General features: G+C 49.6%; 9 protein-coding genes across 9 annotated transcripts; 7 read left to right on the forward strand and 2 right to left on the reverse strand.

Annotated features, from left to right (window-relative positions):
* Positions 1 to 381: 381 nt before the first annotated feature.
* On the forward strand, positions 382 to 2,451 carry LTR84_001149 (uncharacterized protein; the record flags this gene model as incomplete). Its single annotated transcript, XM_064844775.1, has 2 exons — positions 382 to 597; positions 652 to 2,451. 2 exons carry the CDS (start codon positions 382 to 384, stop codon positions 2,449 to 2,451), a joined length of 2,016 nt encoding a protein of 671 aa, XP_064712635.1.
* Positions 2,452 to 4,654: 2,203 nt separating this feature from the next.
* Positions 4,655 to 5,208, reverse strand: LTR84_001150 (uncharacterized protein; the record flags this gene model as incomplete). The annotated part of the gene is made up of 2 exons (XM_064844776.1): positions 4,655 to 4,695; positions 4,758 to 5,208. The coding sequence occupies 2 exons, from the start codon at positions 5,206 to 5,208 to the stop codon at positions 4,655 to 4,657; spliced, it is 492 nt and encodes a 163-aa protein (XP_064712636.1).
* A 3,422-nt stretch (positions 5,209 to 8,630) lies between these two features.
* On the forward strand, positions 8,631 to 11,222 carry LTR84_001151 (uncharacterized protein; the record flags this gene model as incomplete). Its single annotated transcript, XM_064844777.1, has 6 exons — positions 8,631 to 9,698; positions 9,753 to 9,806; positions 9,887 to 10,052; positions 10,182 to 10,311; positions 10,391 to 10,543; positions 10,628 to 11,222. The coding sequence occupies 6 exons, from the start codon at positions 8,631 to 8,633 to the stop codon at positions 11,220 to 11,222; spliced, it is 2,166 nt and encodes a 721-aa protein (XP_064712637.1).
* A 196-nt stretch (positions 11,223 to 11,418) lies between these two features.
* On the reverse strand, positions 11,419 to 12,433 carry LTR84_001152 (uncharacterized protein; the record flags this gene model as incomplete). Its single annotated transcript, XM_064844778.1, has 3 exons — positions 11,419 to 11,492; positions 11,570 to 12,094; positions 12,253 to 12,433. 3 exons carry the CDS (start codon positions 12,431 to 12,433, stop codon positions 11,419 to 11,421), a joined length of 780 nt encoding a protein of 259 aa, XP_064712638.1.
* A 582-nt stretch (positions 12,434 to 13,015) lies between these two features.
* On the forward strand, positions 13,016 to 13,892 carry LTR84_001153 (uncharacterized protein; the record flags this gene model as incomplete). The annotated part of the gene is made up of 2 exons (XM_064844779.1): positions 13,016 to 13,038; positions 13,091 to 13,892. The coding sequence occupies 2 exons, from the start codon at positions 13,016 to 13,018 to the stop codon at positions 13,890 to 13,892; spliced, it is 825 nt and encodes a 274-aa protein (XP_064712639.1).
* A 790-nt stretch (positions 13,893 to 14,682) lies between these two features.
* On the forward strand, positions 14,683 to 16,193 carry LTR84_001154 (uncharacterized protein; the record flags this gene model as incomplete). Its single annotated transcript, XM_064844780.1, has 5 exons — positions 14,683 to 14,978; positions 15,084 to 15,139; positions 15,194 to 15,776; positions 15,841 to 16,029; positions 16,085 to 16,193. The coding sequence occupies 5 exons, from the start codon at positions 14,683 to 14,685 to the stop codon at positions 16,191 to 16,193; spliced, it is 1,233 nt and encodes a 410-aa protein (XP_064712640.1).
* Positions 16,194 to 16,831: 638 nt separating this feature from the next.
* On the forward strand, positions 16,832 to 17,854 carry LTR84_001155 (uncharacterized protein; the record flags this gene model as incomplete). Its single annotated transcript, XM_064844781.1, has 1 exon — positions 16,832 to 17,854. The coding sequence occupies one exon, from the start codon at positions 16,832 to 16,834 to the stop codon at positions 17,852 to 17,854; it is 1,023 nt and encodes a 340-aa protein (XP_064712641.1).
* A 1,059-nt stretch (positions 17,855 to 18,913) lies between these two features.
* LTR84_001156 (uncharacterized protein) lies at positions 18,914 to 20,978 on the forward strand (the record flags this gene model as incomplete). Its single annotated transcript, XM_064844782.1, has 6 exons — positions 18,914 to 18,989; positions 19,065 to 19,325; positions 19,468 to 19,732; positions 19,800 to 20,218; positions 20,293 to 20,575; positions 20,633 to 20,978. 6 exons carry the CDS (start codon positions 18,914 to 18,916, stop codon positions 20,976 to 20,978), a joined length of 1,650 nt encoding a protein of 549 aa, XP_064712642.1.
* A 553-nt stretch (positions 20,979 to 21,531) lies between these two features.
* Positions 21,532 to 23,138, forward strand: LTR84_001157 (uncharacterized protein; the record flags this gene model as incomplete). The annotated part of the gene is made up of 8 exons (XM_064844783.1): positions 21,532 to 21,567; positions 21,620 to 22,025; positions 22,090 to 22,133; positions 22,198 to 22,209; positions 22,258 to 22,570; positions 22,628 to 22,683; positions 22,836 to 23,041; positions 23,108 to 23,138. The coding sequence occupies 8 exons, from the start codon at positions 21,532 to 21,534 to the stop codon at positions 23,136 to 23,138; spliced, it is 1,104 nt and encodes a 367-aa protein (XP_064712643.1).
* Positions 23,139 to 23,475: the final 337 nt, after the last annotated feature.

Below are 23,475 nucleotides of genomic sequence, written 5' to 3' on the forward strand. Positions count from 1 at the left end.
GGATAGTGGTATCCGTATATTGGAAAGATTTAATTGCAGGCAGATGAATTGTTTGAGATGAGGGCCATTCCCCAATCCTGTTCCAGGTTCAGGCTGTTGAGAGCCCCGCCTTGGCTGACGAGGAAGGAGCCACCGCACTCGTAGACTGTGGCGTCACGTCGCCATCGCACCTTCCCAAGCCTCTTACGGTGGCTGTGCAAGGGTCCAAAACCACGTGCTTCACCAGCCCGTCACCTTTTCTTGCTACCAAATCTTTAATTTGGATCCAAAGGACGCGTGGAATCCAACACGTCCCTTTCGATATGTCCACTCAATCGAGCAAATGAACATCTTCCTTATGAGTGTCGCCTGTCGAAATATGGTGTTGACACGTACGACAACATGGCAGACTTTGATTTGTCCTTCATCCCAGCTCTCTACACCCCATCAGCCTTACTACCCATCGCTAGACACAAGAAGAGTCTTCTGTATACCATCGAAACTCATCAGGTGACAATCCTGGTAGGTCAAACAGGTAGTGGGAAGACCACTCAGCTTCCTCAATTCCTTCATCAGGCAGGCTGGACATCCGGAGGGAAATGTATTGCTGTAACTCAGGTGGGTAAGTCAACTCTAGACATTGGGTTTTGTTTTTATTTGACCGTTTCCTAGCCAAGAAGAGTCGCTGTCACTACAGTGGCTACTCGAGTCGCCGAAGAGCTCAGATGCCAACTCGGTGATGAAGTGGGATATTCCATTCGATTTGAGGATGTCACATCTGCAAAGACCAGGATAAAATTCCTCACAGATGGAATGATTCTTCGAGAGGCATTGATAGACCCTCTTCTATCGAGATATTCCGTTATCATGGTTGATGAAGCCCATGAGAGGTCATTGAGCTCTGATATCCTGTTGGGGCTCCTCAAGAAAATCATCAAGCGGCGCCCAGAGTTGAGGATCATCGTGAGCAGTGCAACTCTGGACGCGGAGACGTTTGCAGACTTCTTCCGAGGTGTAGACTCTTCCGAGGATCAGTCCAGAGTCGTTAGTATCGAGGGCCGAACATATCCAGTCGATATCATGTTCCTAGAACAGCCCACAGAAGACTATGTCGAGCGTGCTGTTCAAACAGCTTTCACGATTCATCAACAAGAACCACCGGGAGATATCTTGATCTTCCTGACTGGTCGAGAAGAGATTGAGACCGCAATGGAAAGGTTATCAGATCTAGCCTCGACACTTCACCCTCAAGCCCCATCATTACAGCCATTACCACTCTATGCAGGATTGAGTACAGATGAACAAATGTATGTCTTTGCTGAAGCGGCTGAGAACACTCGAAAGATCATCTTGAGTACCAATATTGCAGAGGCGTCCGTCACAATATCAGGGGTCGTCTATGTTATTGACTGCGGATTCGTCAAGCTTCGAACCTTCAATCCAATCACAAACATCGAAACACTCACCCCCTTTCCTACATCAAAAGCCTCAGCAATCCAGCGTGCGGGTCGTGCGGGTCGCACACAGCCAGGAAAATGCTTTCGTATGTATACACAACAAGCATACAATTCTTTACAGTCAACGACAAGCCCGGAAATACAGCGATCAAATCTTGCACCAATTGCTCTTCAACTCAAAGCCTTGGGTATTGATAATGTGGTCCGTTTCGATTTCCTCTCACCACCACCTGCTCAATTGATGGTCCGCGCCTTTGATCTACTATACTCCCTAGGAGCTGTGGATGATTATGCGAAGCTCACTTCTCCGCTCGGAACTCGCATGGCCGAGCTATCCATTCCACCCATGATGGCCAAATGCCTCTTGGCCTCATCCGACTCCAAGTTTAATTGTCAAAGTGAAATACTTACCATTTCAGCCATGACATCTCTTCAAGGAAACATATGGTTTCATCACAGTGGCGAGAAGAAAGCCATGGACCTATCTCGTCGAAAATTTGCAGCTGAAGAAGGCGATCATCTCACGCTCCTGAATGTTTATCAATCATTCATCACGAAAGGGAGGAAAGAGGCAAAATGGTGTCACGAAAATCACCTCAATTTCAAATCAATCTCCCGGGCAGTCAGTATTCGGAACCAACTCCGCCGGTATCTCGAGCGACTTGGAGTCAAAGTTGATGAGACATTATCGTCGTCCTCATCGAATCCACCTTACCTGACAACCAAACCACCCACTGCACCAGCAGACAAAGCCACCACCATACTCCAATGCCTCACCTCTGGATTCTTCTCCCATGCTGCAAAGATGCAACCGGATGGGAGTTTTCGATCCGTCTCGGGTGATGTTACTATGTACGCGCATCCAACGAGCCTCATGTTCAACCGGAAAGCACAGTACGTGATCTTCCACGAGCTACTGGAAACTGGCGAAAAAGTGTACATCAAAGATATTAGCAAGGTCGAAAAGTCGTGGCTGGTGGATTTCAGCGGTGGCTTTTACAACATGAAGAGCTAGTTGGGGTGGTGTTCCTCTGCTTTACCGTCCAGCTGTATAACCAGCAGCCACTTCATACCCATTGAGCTGCGCAACTAGCAAAAACCATAACCTGCCGGGGTATCATATGTAGTAGTCGTGCCATCATAATCTCATAGTCTCAAAATGCCCTTCCATCAGCAATCAATCATAGTCATAATCCGTGAAAACCTCTCTCTGGGTATAGATGAAGGCAGCCTCCGCGTCCGCCAAACCGCGATCCTTCCTCCTCCTCAACGCCTCCTTCCCCTCCTTGCAAACATCACACGCGAAGAAACACTCGGCCTCCGCCATCCCACCGGAACCCTCATCTCCAAAATAGCGACAGACCAACCCATGGCGACAAAGGTCCGTATTTTCGCAAAACTCCTCAATCTTCCGCAGCGACTTCATGCGCGACTCGAACTTGGACTTGTCCTTCTCCTTGCCGCCGGGCTGCAGGCGCACAAGTGCTTCGCATCGGTCCTTCTCCTCGCGCGTGTACAGGATCAGGCTCATTGCGGCTTTCCCGTCGCGACCGGCACGCCCGGACTCCTGCGTGAATTGCTCCATGCCCCGCGGCATGCCGTAGTGGATGACGAAGCGGGTGCTGGAGACGTCGATGCCCATTCCGAATGCGTTGGTTGCACAGATGATGTTGAAGGAGGATTGGATTGTCGACTCATTTTCGGGAAGAGTTGGCGGTGTCGTGGTCGCGAGCCGGAGGAAGCTCGTCTGCACTTCTGATCGCTTGTTGGCTTCGAGACCTGCGTGGTAGGCTTGTGCGCGGATGCCGATTTTCGTCAGGTCTGTGGCCAGGTTGTCGGCTTTGATGCGTTTGGGTACGTAGATAATGCCTGTGATTGGGCGAATGGCGGTTGTGGTGTCGGCGTGGTTCTGTCGGAGGTATTCGAGCCGTGTGACTCGTCTTTGATGCATGAAGGTCAATCTGGAGACAAGATATGGGAACATGTCGTCCTCGCCGTTGACAGGGCTCGATTCGGAGAAATACTGGACTTCGTAATGGATGTTCGGACGCGCGGTCGAGGTAGAAAAGCATCTGGTTTTGGCTGGGTCCAAGAGCAGGGACTTGAAAATGTCGTCACGGACTTGCTTTGTTGCAGTGGCAGTCACCGCTACAACTGGGACACTGGGACAATTCAACGTCGTCTTGAACCACGAGAGTTCCTTGTAGGACTTTCGAAAATCATGGCCCCATTCACTGATACAGTGTGCTTCATCGATAGCAACGCGTGCCAGTTGTCCCTGTCGATGGATTTTGAGAGCAAGTTTCCGAAAATGATCCGTGGCGCATAGTTCGGGCGTGACATACAGCATCTTGGTCTCCGGATGGCCACAGAGAAGATCAGTCTCAATTCTTGTCTTGTCGCTGAATGGGGTTTTGCTGTTGATGCATTGGACAGCGATACCCAGTGCTTCTGCAGCACGGACCTGGTTCTCCATCAAGGCCAACAGTGGCGAGACGACGATGGTGACACCGAGAGACAACACGGCAGGGAGTTGGTAGCAGATCGATTTTCCAAAAGAGGTTGCGGCGCAGAGGAAGACATCGTGGTCGTCAATAACGGCCCGAACGACGTCTTCCTGCAACGGGCGGAATTTCTCTTTGCCAAAGACACGTCGGAGTGTAAATCCAATGTCGGTGATGTTGCTGCTGCTGCGTTTTAGGCCGGCGCGTGGCATCACTTTGGATCTCCAAAGACCTTGCCGGCAGCGACGGTTTGAAGTCACGTACGCCGCGTATCAAATTCTTTTGCAATCGTGCTTTGACCAGTGTGGTAACTTGCTGATTAGCCTACCGAAATATTTTACCCCCAAGTTAAATTTCACTACGCGTGAACGCGTCTTGCAAGAGGGGAAGTCGCGTCGGTGCGGGGCAATTAGATTTCCTGAATCCAAGTCTTGGCACAGAAGTAGTTCGGTTACCTAGAGACGTTCCAGGAGTTCAACGAACCATTACCCTCAAGCATTTACCATCAACGACCCGGATTCAAGAGAAGTGCGTGGAGTTTGAAACTTGAAGAGCAGAAGTTTATGTATTCGTGAACAAGAATCTAATACTCAGCTACACCATCGCCATGCATGCAAGAAAACAACACCCTAGAATGAACGCCCTTGTGAAAAGCTAATACCAGACTTCAGAACTCGCCAAACGCTAGATTACCATTGAGAAAGAGAATCTCAATCAGATTTTAGCACCAACAACACAGGGAGTGTCAACCCATACTATCAAAACTGTCAGCAGGTGTTGCATAAAATCATCAAGTTTGATCATGGTCAATACTTACAAGCATTGCTGGGCGCGACGGTGATTTGAGCGGCGTATCGTTCACCAGAGGCTCTGAATTCGAACTTCTTGTCTGTTCCATTGGGATACTTGCATTGCTTCTTGGTGGCATTGTCGCAGACACGGACGAAGCCCTTGCCGTCATCAGAGTTGACTTGGAAGACAACTTTCTCACCACCCTTGATTTTGTCGATGGTCGAACCTCCACTCTTTGTAGTGATTGTAGTCCAAGCACGCGTGGCATCCGAATCGAGCTGTCGTTGAAGGACGACATCGGTAGCCAAGGTGTTTGTTACCTCGAAACTGCCGGCAGCAAGGAAAGAGTAGGTTTGACAACTCTCACCAACCCGCTTAACGAGTTCGTTGGCAGGGGCTTCGCTATAAGGGAGTGCTGCAGCCAGAGACATGGCTGGGAGAGCGAGTGTGGCGGCAAAGATCTGAGCGAAATGCATTTTGAGTGTTTGGTTGTTAAATGACTGTCTGTTGGGTTTTTGGATCAATTTATCGAACGACTGTGTGGTTTGATTTTGTGATTGATTGAGTGAGTGTGAGTGAGTGAGTGAGTCGGTGAGTGACCAAGTGAATGAGTGATTGGTTTCAAAAATTTGCCGGTAGGAAATAGAAATGGAAAGTGAAAGTGAAATTGATAGTGATGGTGTTTGTTGATGATAGAAGTCCAAATCTCAACCCGAGACGACGCAGGATCTTTATAGACATTCTTCTATGCTTATTCTCTGAGACGAGTCTGCTAGAACCAAGACTTAGGACAGGGCGAAGCGGTTTGGAATCTATTCTGAAGTTCCAAACCGCTTCGCCCAGTCCTAAGCCTGTCTGGGCTCATAGACCGCCTGTCAAGCTCTATCGGCAGGGCTTCTGCATTTCGTGCTATAGATGGTGCAACGGTATAGAACGTAGCGAAAGACTCAAACCCAAAATTTGCCGTCCCTGCTGTCCTTCTAGAAGAATCTCTTGGCCTTCGACGCGGAGAGTCCGATACAATGCAGTAGTTCTGGTCTTATCTTCCTCAATGGTCCGTCTTGGCTAGTCTAAGCGTATACTATTACGTCTAGAGTCGAGGTGTAGCAGTGCTAAGTCAGGGCTGAGTAACTTACCCCAGACAGTGACGGCTCTCACACGGCACATAGCTCTACGTTTTGGGTAGGTCCATTCTAAGCGAATCAGTACAGCTCAACCTCAACCGCCACAAAAGTCCTGGAGCTGTCACTGCTGGTCAACTGGATGTGAAGGGCTATGCAGAGTATAGCTAGTCCCGCACTAAGGAGGACTCGGCTCTGGGGACATCGATCTCTCATTGGAAGACCCGAAGCATCAGTGACCTCGTGCGAACCAGAAACCTCGTGCCAAGGCCCAGCTGAAGTCAGGATATCTTGGTCTTCTTTCTTTACCGTTTGTCTCCGCCAAATCCACAGCGCCTCGCTTAAGCGGCTTCAACCTTATCGTCAGCACTAAATTCTATCTGATCCCAAATCACCCTCTGGCTTCTCATGGGACTTCCGCTGCACATCTCATTTTCAAAGATTTGCGGTGACCGTGGTCGAGTGTGTAGAACGCGGGTCGTAGCGCCTTGGTGCCTTGAACCCGATCCTGCATCTAGATAGAGGAAGCGAACATCAGTGAACAATGCGTATATGATCAAAACGCCAAAATCCTTGTACACAGCCGTCTCGAGGTTTAGGACAAGACTACACCTTACTTATCCTGTTGTCCTTTATTTGGTCGCGTACCTCATCACTACCTATGCTACTTTATGACCATGCATTGTGGTCTTCGAAGTAACCGCAGTAGTCGGTCTGCTGACCCTCCCAAGTGCAATTGAGTATCAGCACCGGTGTATGATTTTAGACACAATCAGTTGGGTATTTCTCGGCATTAGACGGTCGCCGAACATGACGAAGAGTCCCCAACCTAGCATCAACACTGAGATGCCTGTTTCCACAATCTCTCAGCCAGCTAAAGAGGACTTCTTCTGTGCCGCCCGCCTGTCTTCAGCAGAAAAAATGGTTGATGAACCTTAATTCGAGGATTCTAGAAGTCTGGCGAAGCAACCAATGAATACTTCGCGGTACACTTCTTCCTTAAGGTCGACTGTAATAAATCGTTTTGCGGGATAGAGGGTACCTTAGGGCCTCTTGACTTCGATTAGCCCATCAACTCGAATAACATCTACGCAAAGATCGGTTCTGACTAGACCGTCTACCGTAAGCAAAGTGATTGTAGAATTGGAAAATCGACCTACCCAGAGAAGGGATCTGTGCCGGCTCCTGCAAGCTCCAAGACTGTGAACAACGACGATTCAGCTTCACCCGCTTCGGCTTCCGTTCTCTAGAGCCTGCCGGACAGCCTGACAACATTTAAATGTTAAATCTTCGAGGCTGGAAGTTCTGGGTATGGATGTGACTTCAAGGCCTCGTTACATGGCTCGAAGCAGAAAAGGAGCTGATTGCCAACAGAGTGGCAGTAGTTGAGGAATCAATGGATTGAACCTGTAATAGCTCCGTCCTGGTTCATTGGCCTGTAGAAGATCACCATGCCATTACATCCTGTAAGTCGTGGGGGCATGATGTGTGCTATCCGTGACCTCGTCATGACCTCGACAAGTCCGCCGCTGTTGCTCCCAAAGAGATCAAGGAGACGAGCACCTGGAGATTCAAAAACCGGTCCCAAAATGCGCTCGTTGGCACTACGCGTCTAGTGACAGCTGTTCTCACGAAAGGTGACGTGAATGCGACGCAAACATCTGTTTCTACTGATATTGTTATTTTCAGACGCCCAATCTGGTTAATCCGCGAGACAAGATTATTGGAATTGTGATTGAAAGGGTTTTTGGAGGACGTTGAGGTCCTCCAGACGAGCTAGGAGGCCTCGTCAGGCTATACATAAGTAGAGAAAACAGAGAAAATTCGACAATCCTGAAGTGCATTTCCTACTGCCAAGCCTTCAACATCTCTACAGTGTGAGTCACGTGACACGTCACCGCAGTACATTTCGGCGAAATAGCTACACCAGAATTCGGCGATGCTAATGCTGGACCAGTGAGAATCCCATGGCCCATCTTGTTCTTGATTTTGTCCATGGACATTGTGGGCGTCACCACAAGTCACCTAGCTCATCAAAGTAAGTGACTCTAGGTATTCTCATGTTTAGTTAGAGCACGCCATTGTTGGCATATTCCAGAGTTGCTAAGCCGAGTGATTACACTCATACGAGATCCTGCAGAGACCCCTTACAAAACGATGAGACCATTGAGGATAGAGGATTCCACCCAATCAATCAGATCACATCGCCACCAACAGCGTCCCACTTTACATTCATACACATCTTACGCAATTGTTCAATCCATCGACCTTAGCCTCCATCCCCGTCTAACTATTGCTACGACTAGTGTCTCTTTCACGTATTTGGAGTAAAAATTGAGCATCTTCATGCTTTCGCCACTGCCACATCGAAGAGCTGGTCCCAGAATCTCCGCCCCAGAAGACATGAGTGTCGACCCTCAAATAACTTCGTCTTACATGTAAGTATACACTGCCTGGCAACTCAAGGCTCGTCAGTGTACGTCCCACTGCATACGATCACTTTGCGAGTGCGGGGAGTCAGGTTGTGGGGCGTGGGGGACATGAGTAAGAGCAGTGGCTAACCCACCAGCTCTTAGAACCATTCATTCTTTTGATCTCACATACTGTCGTTGATTTAAGATACACTGTCCGAAACATCATCCTCCACGCTGAATGAATTCTTGCTGGCGTAAAAACCCCGCTTTCCAACAATGGAGCAAACCTCGAGTCGTACATACCGCCGGCGAAAGCGTAAGTTGGCGTGCAAATACTGCAATTCTCGCCATATACGATGCAAGATGCCAGAGCGGTCCAACAGCAGCATCAGAGGAGCTGGAAATTTCGGTTCATATCAATGTCAAGCCTGTTTGGATGCCAACAGAGAGTGCGACCTTGGCACATTCCCCATCACCGTGGATGAAGACTTCCAGTCTCAGACTCAACCACCACAGCGTGCAAAGGGCAAAGCACGTCGGCCGGACACAGGCAACCCTGACCAGCAAACTTATCCCATACTTTCAGAAATGTCACCCGCACACCTTTCAGAACATCACGACCACAGCACACAGAATGGCGCTTCGAGTCTTCCTTCAGCGGGCGGACAGGTCCCATTCTCGCCTCAGTCCAAGAGTACCAGCCCCCAGGAAGGCTCAGAGATGCTCCTTGTACGATTAACGGAGACGCCGCAAGGCGAGAACGGAACTCGCCACCCTGTTGAGATGACTGACAGAGTCTTGTACTTTGGAGACGAGTCGATTTGGTCCGACAGCCTACGGAGAGCTCGAAGCAGCAAATTCAGGTATGCTGCAAGCCCACAGTCTTTAAGCACTAGAGCAGTCGATCGCAACATTCATTATGCAGTGCCGCCAACAGTGAGAGATCAACCTCAGAACACGGCACAGGATGATCTCGATATACAGCAGGAGGAAATGAAATTGCTCCAGAGGAAAGGTGCCTTTTCCCTACCCCCTTCTGATGTCCAGAGAAAGCTCCTCGACACCTACTTCATGTGGATATATCCTTTACAGCCGATCCTCGACAAGGAGCAGTTTCTCGAGGAATTTGAGAGGGGCCAGGCGCCCATCATTCTTCTCCAAGCATTGTTGTTTGCTGCCACTACCTGTTGTGATGAAAGCATCATCATCCCACTTTGGCCAAGTCGCCGAACAGCTCAATCTACCCTGTACAAGCGGGTCAGGGCGCTGTACGATGCGGATCACGAACAGAATCACGTCACAGTCATCCAAGTTCTCTACCTCATGTGTTTCTGGTGGGGGAGCCCCATGGACAAAAAAGACTTCAGCCACTGGCTGGCAGCATCTATCCATCTGGCACAGGTGACGGGCATGCATCGGTCGTATGGTCAAGTCCCACGGTCTCTACCACGTGAGAGGCGGAATTATTGACTAAATGCATAATAGGACCAAAGACTCCCATCTGTCGCTCAAGGACAGAAAACTCTGGAAACGCATTTGGTGGACTTTATATGTGAGACCACACACCAATACCGCGAAACTGCCCACACAATCTCTGATTCACTAAATGAGTGGTCCAGGTACGTGATCGTTTCGACGCCGCATCAGTGGGCCGGCCCATGATCATCAACGACGACGACTGCGATATTGAACCGTTGTGCCTGGTCGATTTTGAATGTGACGAGAACGGAACGCCGCCTCAAGGAGCCGGACACTGTGTTGAGATGACGAAATTAGCGACGTTAAGTATGCGCTCTCCAAAACTGCATCTCTGGCCGCTAAAGCAAAGACAACGAAGCTAATGAGAAGGATTTCGGGTAGTTGGCCGAGCAGTTCGAGCCGTCCGGTCCGCCCAAAGTCACTCTGAGTCAACAGATCCAAAGAGAGCGATCGACGATGATCTTTCGGCTTGGGAAAAGCAGCTTCCAGCGCCCCTACGCTACCACGAAGGGGCACTCGACCCTCAGGCCATGCTATTTGCAGCAATGCTATCGTTCGGCCTTCAGTATGTGTTCACGGTGCAAATGGATTTTGCTTGTTTTCTACCCTGTAAAACTTGGAGTGTGGCTGACGAACACGGCCAGCTTTTGCCGCATTGTCCTACATCGAAAAGGCTTCCTAGATGCAAATACCAAGAACGAATCCCTCTCAACGGCCTTGGCGTCGGCTAACGTCGTAACCCGTCTCGTCGAGGAGTTACTCAGTGAAGGTCTCCTGCCGAGGGCACAAGTACATTTGTAAGGCTTTCATACTGTTGTTTTGATCTGTTCAACTTGACCACAGCGCACAGCGCGGCTAACAATATGGCTTTGAGCGGATAGAATCGCGGTCATTTTTGCCTCCTTCACAATACTTGTTGTTTCCATGGAGCAAGGCCAGGGAGCACGCAGGCGAGTCCTGCAACACAAATCCAAGCTGTGCCTTCTGGCTCTTGCAGAGTTTCGTGATTACTGGCCATTTGTGGACTGGATGTACCGAATGTTCAGTAACCTTTTGCATTGGCTGGAGGTTGGAGACCACCCCTCTGCTTCCTCCTCGAGCGAAGGGAACAACCAGACGCTGTGGACCACCCAGCTTCGTCCGAACCACATTCAACTACCATCACAGCAGCAGCAGCAACCACCTGATTTGACGGACAGCGCCGTCGAGGTCGCTCACGATGACAATGCGGCCACGTCTATGCCTCTCTACGAGCAAGATGCAAGCTCCATGGCTGACGTCCAGCCGGAATATGGCATGCTCCAGCAATTCATGTCCGGTATGCTAACGTCAGAAAACTTTCTCGACCCATTTATGCCTTTGGACAGTCTCGAGTGGGACGATCCAAGCATTACCAACTTGGCCAATCTGCCGGGAAATTCCATGCTTTGGACTTCTACACCGTTGCCTATGGTGGACAAAGGGTCCCTGTCCTGAGGAAGCCCTTTCGTCCTTTCCTCATTGATACTTCGCAACCTCTTCAGCAACGATGGATTTGCCACCATTACTCTTGCTAAGTTCTAGCATCCCTGTATATAGTGCCTTCGACCTAACCCATTCCATCATGCCCAACCCGCATGGTTCGATATCCTGATGTCACCTTGGTCAACCGTTGGTATTCAGTACCATTCCACTAGGCTACACCAATGTACTTGCACCAATTTGGGCTTGGGTTACGGGCGATCCATCCACCGTCGACGATAAAAGCTGTGATTGTGATCAGTCAGTGTGGTCCACAGACGACGAGACTTTCTCTTTGTTTTCAGCAGTGAGGAAACACTCACGATGTCCAGTAATGTAAGATGCTTCGTCTGAAGCCAAGAAAAGGACCAGTTGGGCTACCTCGTTCGGGTGCCCTCCACGATTCATGGGGATGCTCTCGAACAGTTCTTCCCTCAATTTTTCATTCTTTAACGTCCCTTCCGACATTGGAGTATCCATGAACCCGGGACACACTGTCAATGCGCGAATTCCGTCCCGTGCATGGTCCAGGGCGATGGTGCGCGTGAGATTGATCAAGCCAGCCTTCGCAGCATTGTAGGAAGAGAGACCATAGTCTCCACCAATGCCGGAAATACTGGCAGTGTTCACGATGACTCCCTTTCCTGTCGTCTTCATGTGGGGAATGACAGCTTTGGCGAGATAGAAGGCGCCGCAGAGATTGGTCATGATGACCTTATTGAAAATATCGACGTCGTGCTGAGCCACCGGGACAATCGGACTCAGCATTGCTGCATTGTGGAACAGGACGTCGATTCTTTTAAACTTGTCGATGCAAGCATCGATAGCAGCGAAGCAGGATTTTGGATCTGGATAGGTGTGGTGTCTCAGTGTCAGCTGTGTTGCGGTTTGCTAGAAAGCCAAATTATCGTACCGATCCGTGTAGCAGCAGAGGTGTGGAAGGGCACAGCAGCGAGTATCACAGATGTGAACGAGTCCAAGGACTATCGAGACAAAAATGTTTTACCTGAGACATCACACTGGTGGAAGTGAGCGTTCGGACCAAATCGCTGCAATGCATTTCGCTCCTCCAGATCCGTAACAAATACTCTGGCGCCTTCACCTAAAAATCGCTCGCAGACCTGTGCTCCCAGTCCAGAGGTAGCCCCAGTAATGAAGACCACGGCATCCTGAAAACGCCTCGCCATGCTTTCATCAATGTATTGGACGATCGATCAGCGAACGATTGCAATTACAAATTGGCGTCCAGGGAGTTGTAGCTGTAATGACGAAGAGAATATGTGTGCTTTTAATCAGTTGCTCTGATGGTGAGGCTCGGTGTAGGCTCACAAATGATTTAGTAGCTTCGGCGAACAACACGTCTGTTTTCTCTTGATCTACCAGTCAGTCGAGGTCAACTAGTTACGGCACACTGGGCCCCTAGCCCACCATATTTTTCAGTGGCGGTTAGACACCCGGCCGGCATACTTCTTTCCGCAAACCCCAAACGCAATTTCGAAATCGTTGCCTGAGCAAATTTTGTTTGGCGCCTGGCTCAAATTTCGCCGAAAGAATGTTTTTAGACGAAGGCTGGACGAAAAGCCAAAAATCCCACCTCCAACCATACCTCCACCTCTAACAAGGAGCTATGGACATTTATGCTTCAAGAGCCTTCGCGAAGCTGCATGTAGGAGCAAATAAATGTGTATCTAGTCACAGCCAAGGCACATCGTTACGACAAGGAAGAGCTAAATACCAACCACTACTTACACCACATACATGTTCCAGTAATGGCACCCCTATTGATGAACGGGTACAAACCCTTTCCTACGGGGCAGTGAGTCTTATACTGACCATGCTAACAGAGTCGGCCTCGTCACTGGAGCTGCCTCCGGAATTGGACGAGCATGTGCCAAGATCCTGGTCGAGGAAGGATGTACGAGGCTCGTGCTCTCGGATTTGGCTGAAGCGAGCCTGAAGGAGGTCTCAGATGAGCTCAAGGACATCGATCTTTCAGTGGAAACTGTTCTTTTCATAGGAGATATGAGCAAAGAGGTCGACGTCGACCAGATGATCGAGCTCGGCGTGGCTAGATTTGGAGCAATCCACTATTGCATCAATAGTGCTGGCGTGACAAGTAAACCTCGACTGCGGACGCATGAACTGGAGGTGGAGGCGTTTGATCGGGTTATCAACATCAATCTTCGAGGCCTATGGCTTTGCGAAAGGGCACAGATCCGCCAGCTCCTGAAGCAAGAGCCAACAATCAAAACTCGCAATCATGCGCAAGGGATAGCGGCCCAGCGAGGAGCCATCGTAAACATCAGTAGTATATTCGGTCTAACAGCACACGCAACGGCTGGGGCGTACCCGGCCTCGAAAGCTGGAGTATTGGGACTGACACGGACGGACGCAGTGGCGTACGCGACAGACGGGATCAGAGTCAACGCGATTTGCCCTGGTTTTATCAACACCCCCTTGGTGGAAAAGGCCAAAGCCGCAGGCGCAGACTATAACAAACTCATCAGCTTGATCCCGTTTAGACGGATGGGCACTGCCGAAGAGTTGGCAGAAGCAGCCGTGTGGTTAGCAAGTGAGCGAGCAAGTTACGTGAGCGGTATTGAAATGCCGGTGGACGGTGCTTGGGTTAGGGCGTGCAACACCTGAGGATTACAATCTCGAATGAGGGTAGATAAAACAGGAAAGAAAACGCAGGCAGTCCGTATCAGGAGCTCTGAATATGTGTGTAAACACGATGATAATGAAATAACTAATATCATGCGGAGGACTATCTAGCAATGGTTTGAGACCCGGATAAAGGACAAGAGATGATCTATGAAGGCGGTGCCCCAAGACCATTCATGGCAAGTAGATCGAAAACTTACATAGACAACAGCAATTCTCGAGACTCGTCATAGAGTAGACAGATAATATTGCAAAGCATTTAAACATGTCTATGATGGAGAAACTGGACACATATCGAATTTGATTTTCATAACGTGCGGCTAAGGCGTCGCACCTGCCAGCTGCTCCGCGAGTCCACAGTATCAGTTCTCGCAGTGATGTTTATTTTGTAGGCGATGGTGAGCGTCTTTCGGCTGTGTGCAGTACGTGATAAGTGTAGAAAGATATTGGATCACCCTTCCACATGAACTCCTCGCAGTTTTAGATGTGGAACGGGACAACTCAAAGGCGATCCGTCTCGCGAAAGAAGGCACGGATTACAAATCATCTTCAAGAGATCAGGCCGTGAGCATGATGGAGTTTAGGTTTTCAAATTCGCCGAACAGCCAAATAACAAAATAGCAAAGTATTACCCGGGAATTCTGAACCAATGTCAATTCGATGCTAGCATTCTCCAGAGAAAAATTTCCGTCTTCTTTTCTTGTACTTAGAGCACCACTTCAAGGATTTCAAAATCGCGCGTTGACTTCTTGCTCCAGGTTTAGCAAACATCATGGCTCATGTGGCAAGCAAAACGTATCATGTGCGCTCAGAGGGCATCTTCCACGGACTGCCAGTCATTGATGCTGCTCGGAAGAGCCTTCGAGCTATAGTTGTTGGCGCAAGTGGTCAGTCTGGTCAACCGGTGGTCGACGTGCTGAGCTCCAGTCCAGATCGATGGGAGAAGGTCTATGCTCTGTCAAGGAGGTCGCCTAAGACAGAGGCGAAGAACGTCGAACACATAGCAGTGGATTTGCTCTGGGAGCCAGACCGCATTGCTAGTGCGATGCGGAAGCACAAAGTCCAAGCGTAAATCGGCCCCAATCCATTCATATTCTCGTACCAGGGACGAAATTGACAATTCTATCTGACAAGTGATCATATATTCTACTTCGGCTATGTTCAGATTTCTAGACAAGATGTCAAGTCGTCGGTGTTCGGGGATGCAAATGACTTGGCTGAAACCAATGGTGAGAAGCTATCTACGGGAAACGTTAAAGCCCTTTTTTAATGGTGCCGCACAGGACGGCTCTTTGAGAACTTCCTCCTCGCCTTGGATCGAGCGGATATTCACCCTAAAAGAATAGTGCTCCAGACTGGGGGCAAGAACTACGGCGTTCACCAAGGACATGTGAATGTCCCCCTCACTGAGGGTTCTCCCAGAGTGGAATTAGAGCCCAACTTCTACTACACCCAAGAGGATTTGCTGGTGAAATATGTCCAAACACACCCTGGGGTCAGCTACAACGTTACTATGCCACAATGGATTTTGGCTGCTGTTGCTGGTACAGACATGACAATCTTCTATCCGCTGGCAGTTTATGCTTCCATTCAACGAAAGCTAAAGAAGCCCCTAAAATACCCCGGTGATTTGGCATCTTGGGACAACAATCATCCTATATCGACGGGTGTCATTCTCGGTACATTTTACGAATGGATGGTACTGACCGACGACACCGCAGGCGAATCTTTCAATATCACCGACGGATCAGAGTTCACATTTTCCAAACTATGGCCGATTCTGGCGTCGTGGTTTGGTTTGGAGTGGCTTCCCCCTCAACAAGATGGCAGCTACCATGAGGTAGAGCTGCCATATGTTCCGAGAGGGTATGTCAACGCTGAGGAACCCTTAGATTTACGTCAGGTTTCGCTTGCTGATTTCGTATGTTAGATATGGCCCAAAAGGCAAGCTCCGATCGACTTTCAGCTTCATCGATTGGGCAAAGGACCCAGCAACTCGACAAGCCTGGACTGAGCTGAAACAAGAACATGAACTCAACACCGAGCCTTTACAGAATCCCGAGAGGACGTTTGCTTTCCTACAATTTGCGCTCGAGCTAACATGGTCTTGGTCAACGAGGTTGGAGACTACCATAAGCCACGTCCGAGCAGGGCCATGCTAACAGGAAATCTAGTATGAACAAGGCCCGCAGGTTTGGGTGGCATGGTCATGTAGATTCCATCGAATCTATGCACGCTGTGTTCAAAAAGTTTGCAGAAATTAAAATGCTTCCGCCGTTCTGAAAGGAGATCTTCAAGCCAAACCACAAGGCGATCTATTGGCGTCATTGATTACCAAGATAGGAGTGCGGCAGGTTAACAGGTACTAATCTGGCGGAAGTGCAATCGTGCTCCGATTATCAGCATGGCAATTAGGAACGTTAATTCAACCCCGTTCTCAGTGTTCGTGCATGCACTCGCCGTAGTTTCAGGAAAACCCCCATGAGTCGCCGTGCTGCAACAGACTTAGCTAGAAGAATAGAAGAGAACCTATCCACTGTCTCCAAGGCCTTTGAATATTGTAGATACTACCCGACACCCCATTCACTGGAAGCCGTTAGGCGCACACCACAGTATACATGGCTCCTGTTAACAATGTTGGCCGAAGGCGTCAGGAATATCAGCGCTTCGCCGAAATGCTTAGGGATCCACTCAAGAGCTCAGTCCATTACTTGCAGCAGCCTCAGCGGGCCGGATTCTGTAGCGGGTAGAGCATCTATAGGTCATATTTGCCTTGTATTCCTATAGACTGCCGCAACCGATATCAGCTCACAGTGAGAACGTTGAATAAAATCCCATCCGCGAAGCACCTAAATCTTTGGATTGTAGTTAAATAACGACAAGGTTTCTACGGTCCGCAGAATAAAAACGTTTCAAACACTATGAAGCGTGTTCTCCTTACAGGTGGCTCTGGCTTCATCGCGACGCACGTATTGGACCAGCTAATCCAGCGAGGATACAGTGTGGTGACGACTGTCCGCTCTGCAGCCAAGGCCAACAAGATCAGAGCTGCATACCCAACCATAGGTACAGATCGACTGGATTTCGCGATTGTGGAAGACATTGCGCTAGAAGATGCCTTTGATGACGCTGTCACATCCTCTCCGCCGTTCGACGCAGTCATCCACACGGCCAGTCCGTTCCATTTCAACGTCACCAATGTACAACGAGATCTTCTCGATCCTGCAATCAAGGGTACAACTGGTGTTCTACAATCGATTGTCAAGAATGCGCCCACGGTCAAACGAGTCGTCATTACTTCCTCCTTTGCCTCGATTGTGAATCCCTTCAAAGGATCATGGCCGGAGCATACATACACCGAAGAAGACTGGAATCCCGTCACTCTGCAACAAACCTCGGAAAACATTGCCAACGGCTACCGAGCAAGTAAGACATTTGCCGAGAGAGCGGCGTGGGAATTCATGCAACAAGAGTCGCCTCATTTTTCACTAACGACGCTGTGCCCACCACTGGTATTGGGACCTGTGATAAGCCACTTAGGCAGTCTGGACAACCTCAACACCAGCAACCAAGTCATCCGTGATTTGGTCCAAGGGAAACACAAAGACAAGGTCCCGGACAATGCCACCTTTACCTGGGTGGATGTGCGTGATCTCGCGCTCTGCCATGTCCTGGCCTTGGAAAAGCCCGAGGCTGCAAATCAACGCTTTCTAGTCTCCGCCGGCTTCTTCTGCAATGGGGAGCTCGTGGACATAATGAGGAAGGAACATGATCGACTGCGGGATCTGTTGCCTGCCGAAGGTAGCCCTGGTGGCGGTTATCCAGAGGATGGACTGTACAAAGTCGACAACAGCAAGGTTGTCAAGATCTTGGACGTCAGCTGGAGGAAATTGCCTGATACCGTCACGGATACGGTCAACTCGCTCCAACAGTTCGTATTGTGAGTGTGAGAGGTTAGAATCTCACCACCAGCCAGGAACGAGTTAAAAACTCGCCACCAGCTCACCAGGAGATAGGAACGCATTACAACATATTTCTTCAGTTCGTGCAGAGAGACTAACAAAGATTCCATAGCGGGGATTATCAAGCCAGCTCCTTGTAAGATTAATTACACAGGATCCAAAAGTATTCTAAATACGAAGTCGCTCGCTGTTCCCCAGAGCCCAGATAGAGCATTGGACAATCTCCCCTTTTCGTTTCGCCCTCCGTCCTTTGATACTCCTTGCATTTGAAGATTTGTATGCATACTCTCATCATAGTCTTGGATCTCCTTGTGTCTACTAGCGCTGGGGCCTGATGGAGGGTTGCGGCTCCAATGACAATATTGAGAAACACCCGGACTCGCGGTATTCACGTAGTAGCATTCCAGCATGTAATTTAGTATCTGCACGAGGTTTTTTCGAATCACCAGGTCTCGCACAAGCACTTTGCTCAATCTCCGTGTCTCGTGAAAACTGCCGTCGTCAGCCACCAATCTTCTTATTCGCCGGAAATTCGCTCCAGAAAGAACCTCACCTACGTCCTGTCTGGCGCCATGAGGATGCTAGAGTATATCTCTGTCCCAAACCCGTGGACCCACAATGCACACAGCAGACAATTATGGATCGCGTCACGAACGCTTTACTTGTATTCCTACTTCCAGGCTATGCACAGCCAGACTGCGTGTAGCGAAGCGTGCACAAGCAGCACGTGCCGCCACCTCCGCAATCCATTTCGGCGAAAGTTGTCAGCTACACAACTGGGCAACATTTTCTCGTGCGACAACTTCCCCAGAGAGCTCTGGCTCCCCCCAGGCAGAGTCGTCTGTACCCCAGACTTACGTGGGACTAATCCTGTCCCATGGGCCTCGAGCATTGGCTATATAGACACTTGCTATAACCACATCCCGATGTCTCGCACTCTGTTTTCTACTACACTGATAGACCTACCCATTCTCACCTATCTTCTCGCAGTCCATTCGCACCTAGCCTCATTGTGCACATTCACTTTGCAATTTATGCAGTATGGGTGACGACAAAGTGGAATCCGAGAATTGGGAAGTCCGGCCCGAAAGGGTCGACATGGAACATTACATACAGGGTACGTCTGTCTGTCTGTCACGAGCGCTTCGTCTTATACTTCTGAACGTTACTCATTTCGTGTCTTGCCCATTAGCCGAACCTGCATGGGCGAAGTACATCCCAGGAGGCTACTCAAAGTCGAGATGCCTAAAATCATCGGGCAAGCCCATGGTGGCATCCATCCTTGTCCTCGCAGGGACGTGTCTGCTTTTCTTTGGCTACGATGCTGCAGTCATGAGTCTGGTCAATATCAACCCCGACTATCTGCAGCACATGGATTCTGCTGGAGGCACGAACCGTGACGCCGCCCGCATCGGAGGGATCGTGAGTTTTTGGTTTCTAGGCTTCCTCGTAGGTATGTACCTGCCTCAAACCAGTGCTTTGAGCCTTTTTCCCCTCTGAAATGCTTGCCTTGCGACCGGGGAGGATTCCATGGGTCCACATTAGCCGAGAAGAGCGGGAACCGGTGTTGACATACCATTGCCTTGATTGTACAGGTGCGATTATGGCCGGAAGCTATGCCGACAAGATTGGTCGACTCAAAAGCATCCAACTGGGATGCGTCTGGGGAATTGTGGGCGCGTGTCTTTTGACTTCTGCTCAGAACTTCTCTTGGATGGTGTGTGCACGGATTCTTAGCGGCATCGGCTGCGGTCACCTCAATACCATAGCCCCCATTTGGACCTCGGAACTCGCAGACTACAACCTACGGGGCGCATATGTTTCGGTGCAATTTACCATGTGCGTCGCTGGTGCGACTATGTAAGCCGGACAGAACATATGAGCCTGGCCTTTTGACTTACCCGTACCAACTAACATCCGTTGTTAGGACTTATTGGATGGAGTACGCTTGCCTCAAGACCACGTCTCTTCCATTCGCCTGGCGGTTTCCACAAGCTTTCCAAATGTTTTTTCTACTACTGATTGTTGTTGCGGCCAATTTCTTTCCCGAGACCCCTCGCTATCTGGCAAAAACAGGCCGCTTCGAAGAGGCCCGCGAAATACTTCACCGTTGCCGCCTCCGGCCCTCGGAACAGGCGATTGAGCAGGAACTTGCGGAGATTCAAGAAGCGATTCGCATCGAGGCGACATCATCGGCTCATGGTTTTCTTTCCATGATATGGCAAAAGGATGCTCTGCATACCCGCCGTCGCGTTGCCCTGGCCATGGGTATCCAAGCTATGGAGAAGCTCTGTGGTCCTGATGCTATTGCAGCCTATGGGCCCATCATATTCGGTCTTAGTGGATGTGAGTACCTTGAATCCTTGTCTATGCCAACTTCACCTACAGAGAAACTTTGCTGATCTGTTGACATTGGCTAGTCACTGGCAACTTGCCTGCTATGCTGGCTGGCTTCAACTTCATATCCTACACATGCAGTGTACCAATCGGCATGTACTTCGTAGAGCGAGCCGGTAGGCGAAAGCTGATGTTGATTGGATTGTTGGTCATGGGCTGTTCTCTGCTCATTGCTGGGCCTCTGGCGAGAGAAGCCATCAATACACCAGAGACCGAACTGTCCAAAAAAAGAGCTTACGGCGCCGCAGTGGTGGCATTCGTGTTCTTGTATACCTGCGGGTTCGGCAGTACCTGGATTACCTGCTGGTAGGACTTCTCTGCGGCTTTAAGTTTGACCGGTTTGGTCGCTAACATTCATGACAGCTGGGTCTACCCGACAGAAGTCTTTCCACTCGCCACACGAGCAAAAGGTGTCTCGTTATCGATGGTGTCGTTTGCCGTCTGGGGTGCCGTCATCAACGAAGTCATCCCCTACGTCATCAACGCGGTGGGATGGTGGGTGTTCGTCATGTTCGCGGTCATGAACTTCATCCAAATCATCCCCGTTTGGCTTTTCTATGTCGAAACAGCGAATCGACACTTAGAGGATCTTGACATTCTGTTTGCCAGCGACAGTCCTTTGGCGTATAAAATGGAACGTGAGTTTGCCGAGAAGAAACGCGCCCTTGGCTTTCACACCGATGTACAAGAGGTCCTGCAAACCGCATGAGACACTTGCACCTTGTGCCTGGAGATCCTGGCGATGCGAAAGCCTCTCCGCCACCGAGCTTGAAGGATAAAGACAAATCTTCATAGTCGCCTGGCATCCTTGTTGACCATTTTACTTGCACACGCTCGGTCAACTATCTCATAATTTGAAGTCAAATATCCATAACAAGGGATGCATTTCTAAATAGCGGTGCTTTGCACGATGATGGTTTGTAAAGCTCTAGAAGCTCTACCGTTAATCGCCCTACTCGAGTACTGCCGGCCCAAACCTTCGGTGCACATTACGAACGATTACAACAGGACGGCAAGGTTGACTTTCCAATGTGCCGTGATTGAAGTCAACGTCAATCCATTTCGGCGAAAGAGACATTTCTCGATCGTATTAGTTGAGTGATGGAAATAGTAGTTGACAGACGGCGATATGCAAACTAATTGCCAGTCTGTTAGTAGTAATTGCCTCTTTGCTTGTTTAAAGCACTTGCTACCTTTCTGAACGATACTCCTGACTTTGATGGAGTAAATCGCGGATATCGATACAAAGAGAGCTCGGTACTATGGAGGTCCCATCGGAATGCTGGGCAGCTGTTGTGGTGCGTAGAGGCTGCGCTCTTTGAAGAAGGCGGCGAGGACTTACACACGTAGCAGAAGAATGAAGGACCCAATTTCTTCCTGGAGGTTGAGAAAGTCCCAGTGCCCATCATCGGTTTGAGTCTCACAGCCCCCCAAGACTTCCGCTTGCTGATCACAACGTTGGCAGGGCCTTCGGAAGTTCTCATCAAGCTCAATGTGACGGGACTATGTCTTACAGATGTGCATTTTATGATGAACGATTGGGCGTTCCCCAAAATGTCGGAAATGGGTCTTTCTTGTGCAGGCCACGAAGGTGCTGGAGTGATTGTGAAGATTGGTGAAGCCGTGAAAAGCTGCAAAGTCGGCCAAAGAGCAGCATATGGTCCCATTCACAGTACGTGTGGTTTATGTGAGTACTGCTTCTCGGGAAAAGAGACATACTGCCAACAGGCGGTCTATACAGGCGGAACAGTGGACGGTATGCTGAAAAGATTTGCCGCTACGTGAGTAGTCTGTGTTGCTCATATAAGAATTTCTCACAGGAACGTACAAGCAGTATTGCACCGTCCCAGAAGGGTTTGTCCATGTATGTTCTCAAATACAACTGCAGATGTATGCGGCCAAAAACTAATACACTGTAATGCATTCAGTTGATTCCCGAGGTATCTTGAAAACTTAATGTTAATTGGCCGTGACTAAAGCAAACACAGGGGGTTTCTGACTACGTGGCAGGGCCCGCCATGTGCTCTGCAGGGACCATGTACTCTTCCCTCAAAGAGTCCGGCCTTAGAGCTGGAAACTGGGCCGTTTTCCCTGGCGGAGGAGGTGGAACGGGAATCCAAGGCGTTCAGCTTGCCTGTGCCATGGGCATTCGACCCGTCGTAGTTGATACTGGTGAAAGTCGACGATCACTTTCTCTAAGCCTTGGTGCTGAATGTTTTGTCGACTTTTTGGCGGAAGCGGACCCAGTTAAGAAGGTGGTAGAAATCACCAATGGAGGTGCTCACGGCGTCTTTGTTAGTGGTATGTCTTATTTGAGGCTAGAACAGCTTTTCTAATTGAGATGCTGACTTGATCCAGCGGTACAGGCTTATCAGGTCTCGCTCGACTATCTCGGTTCACGTGTTGGTGGGGTGGTAATGTGGTAAGCAAGGACCCACTACATCATTCACTTGATGAGGAGCGTAGATGAATTAAATCCTGGAGCAGTGTCGGACTCCCTCCAAGGGGCAGATATCACATTGATACGGATCCGACCCGGCTTTGCTTGAGAAACCAATCAGTTAAGGGAACCTTATCCAGCAGTCGGAAGGATATAGCTGAGATACTCGACCTTGCGAAACGAGGTGAGACAGTAACCTGGGTGATCGGTTATAGGTTGACGACTGGTGCTCACTGTTCGGCCACAGGAAAGATCCATCTCGAGCCCGCCGTGGTTGGCTTGAGCAAGTTCAACGAAGCCGTCCAGAGATTGAAAGAAGGAAATGTTGCAGGGTAAGTGATGAGCAGTATTCAGGTACGTGGCTGGGTTTGTATGTGGCCGCTGACATACGTATGTAGCCGCATAGTGGTCGACTTCAACCTTCCGTAGACGAGAGTTTCGACCCGAAGAAAAACCATCGAAGTCGTTCAACTCCATTAGTCTGACTAACCAGTCATTTCGCCGAAGTTCTCTTCAACGAAGATGGTCTCTTGCTGGCTAATATAAATCCTGACGTCTTCTGTGGTTCTACAGAATGGTATCCAGTAGGTTTTTTAGCAATGGATCTTCGCACCATTTGTTCCAGATATGCAGCTTGCATGAGTGACCGCAATTTCACACAGTTATCAGAATTTGTCTGTGATGGCGTGATTTACAATGGACAACCGCCAATGACGTGTAAAGAATATGGCAAGATGATCAATGATATTGTCAGACACTTCGTTAA

Source organism: Exophiala bonariae, assembly GCF_035927105.1.
Source record: "Exophiala bonariae strain CCFEE 5792 chromosome Unknown scaffold_1, whole genome shotgun sequence".
Taxonomy (NCBI): domain Eukaryota; kingdom Fungi; phylum Ascomycota; class Eurotiomycetes; order Chaetothyriales; family Herpotrichiellaceae; genus Exophiala; species Exophiala bonariae.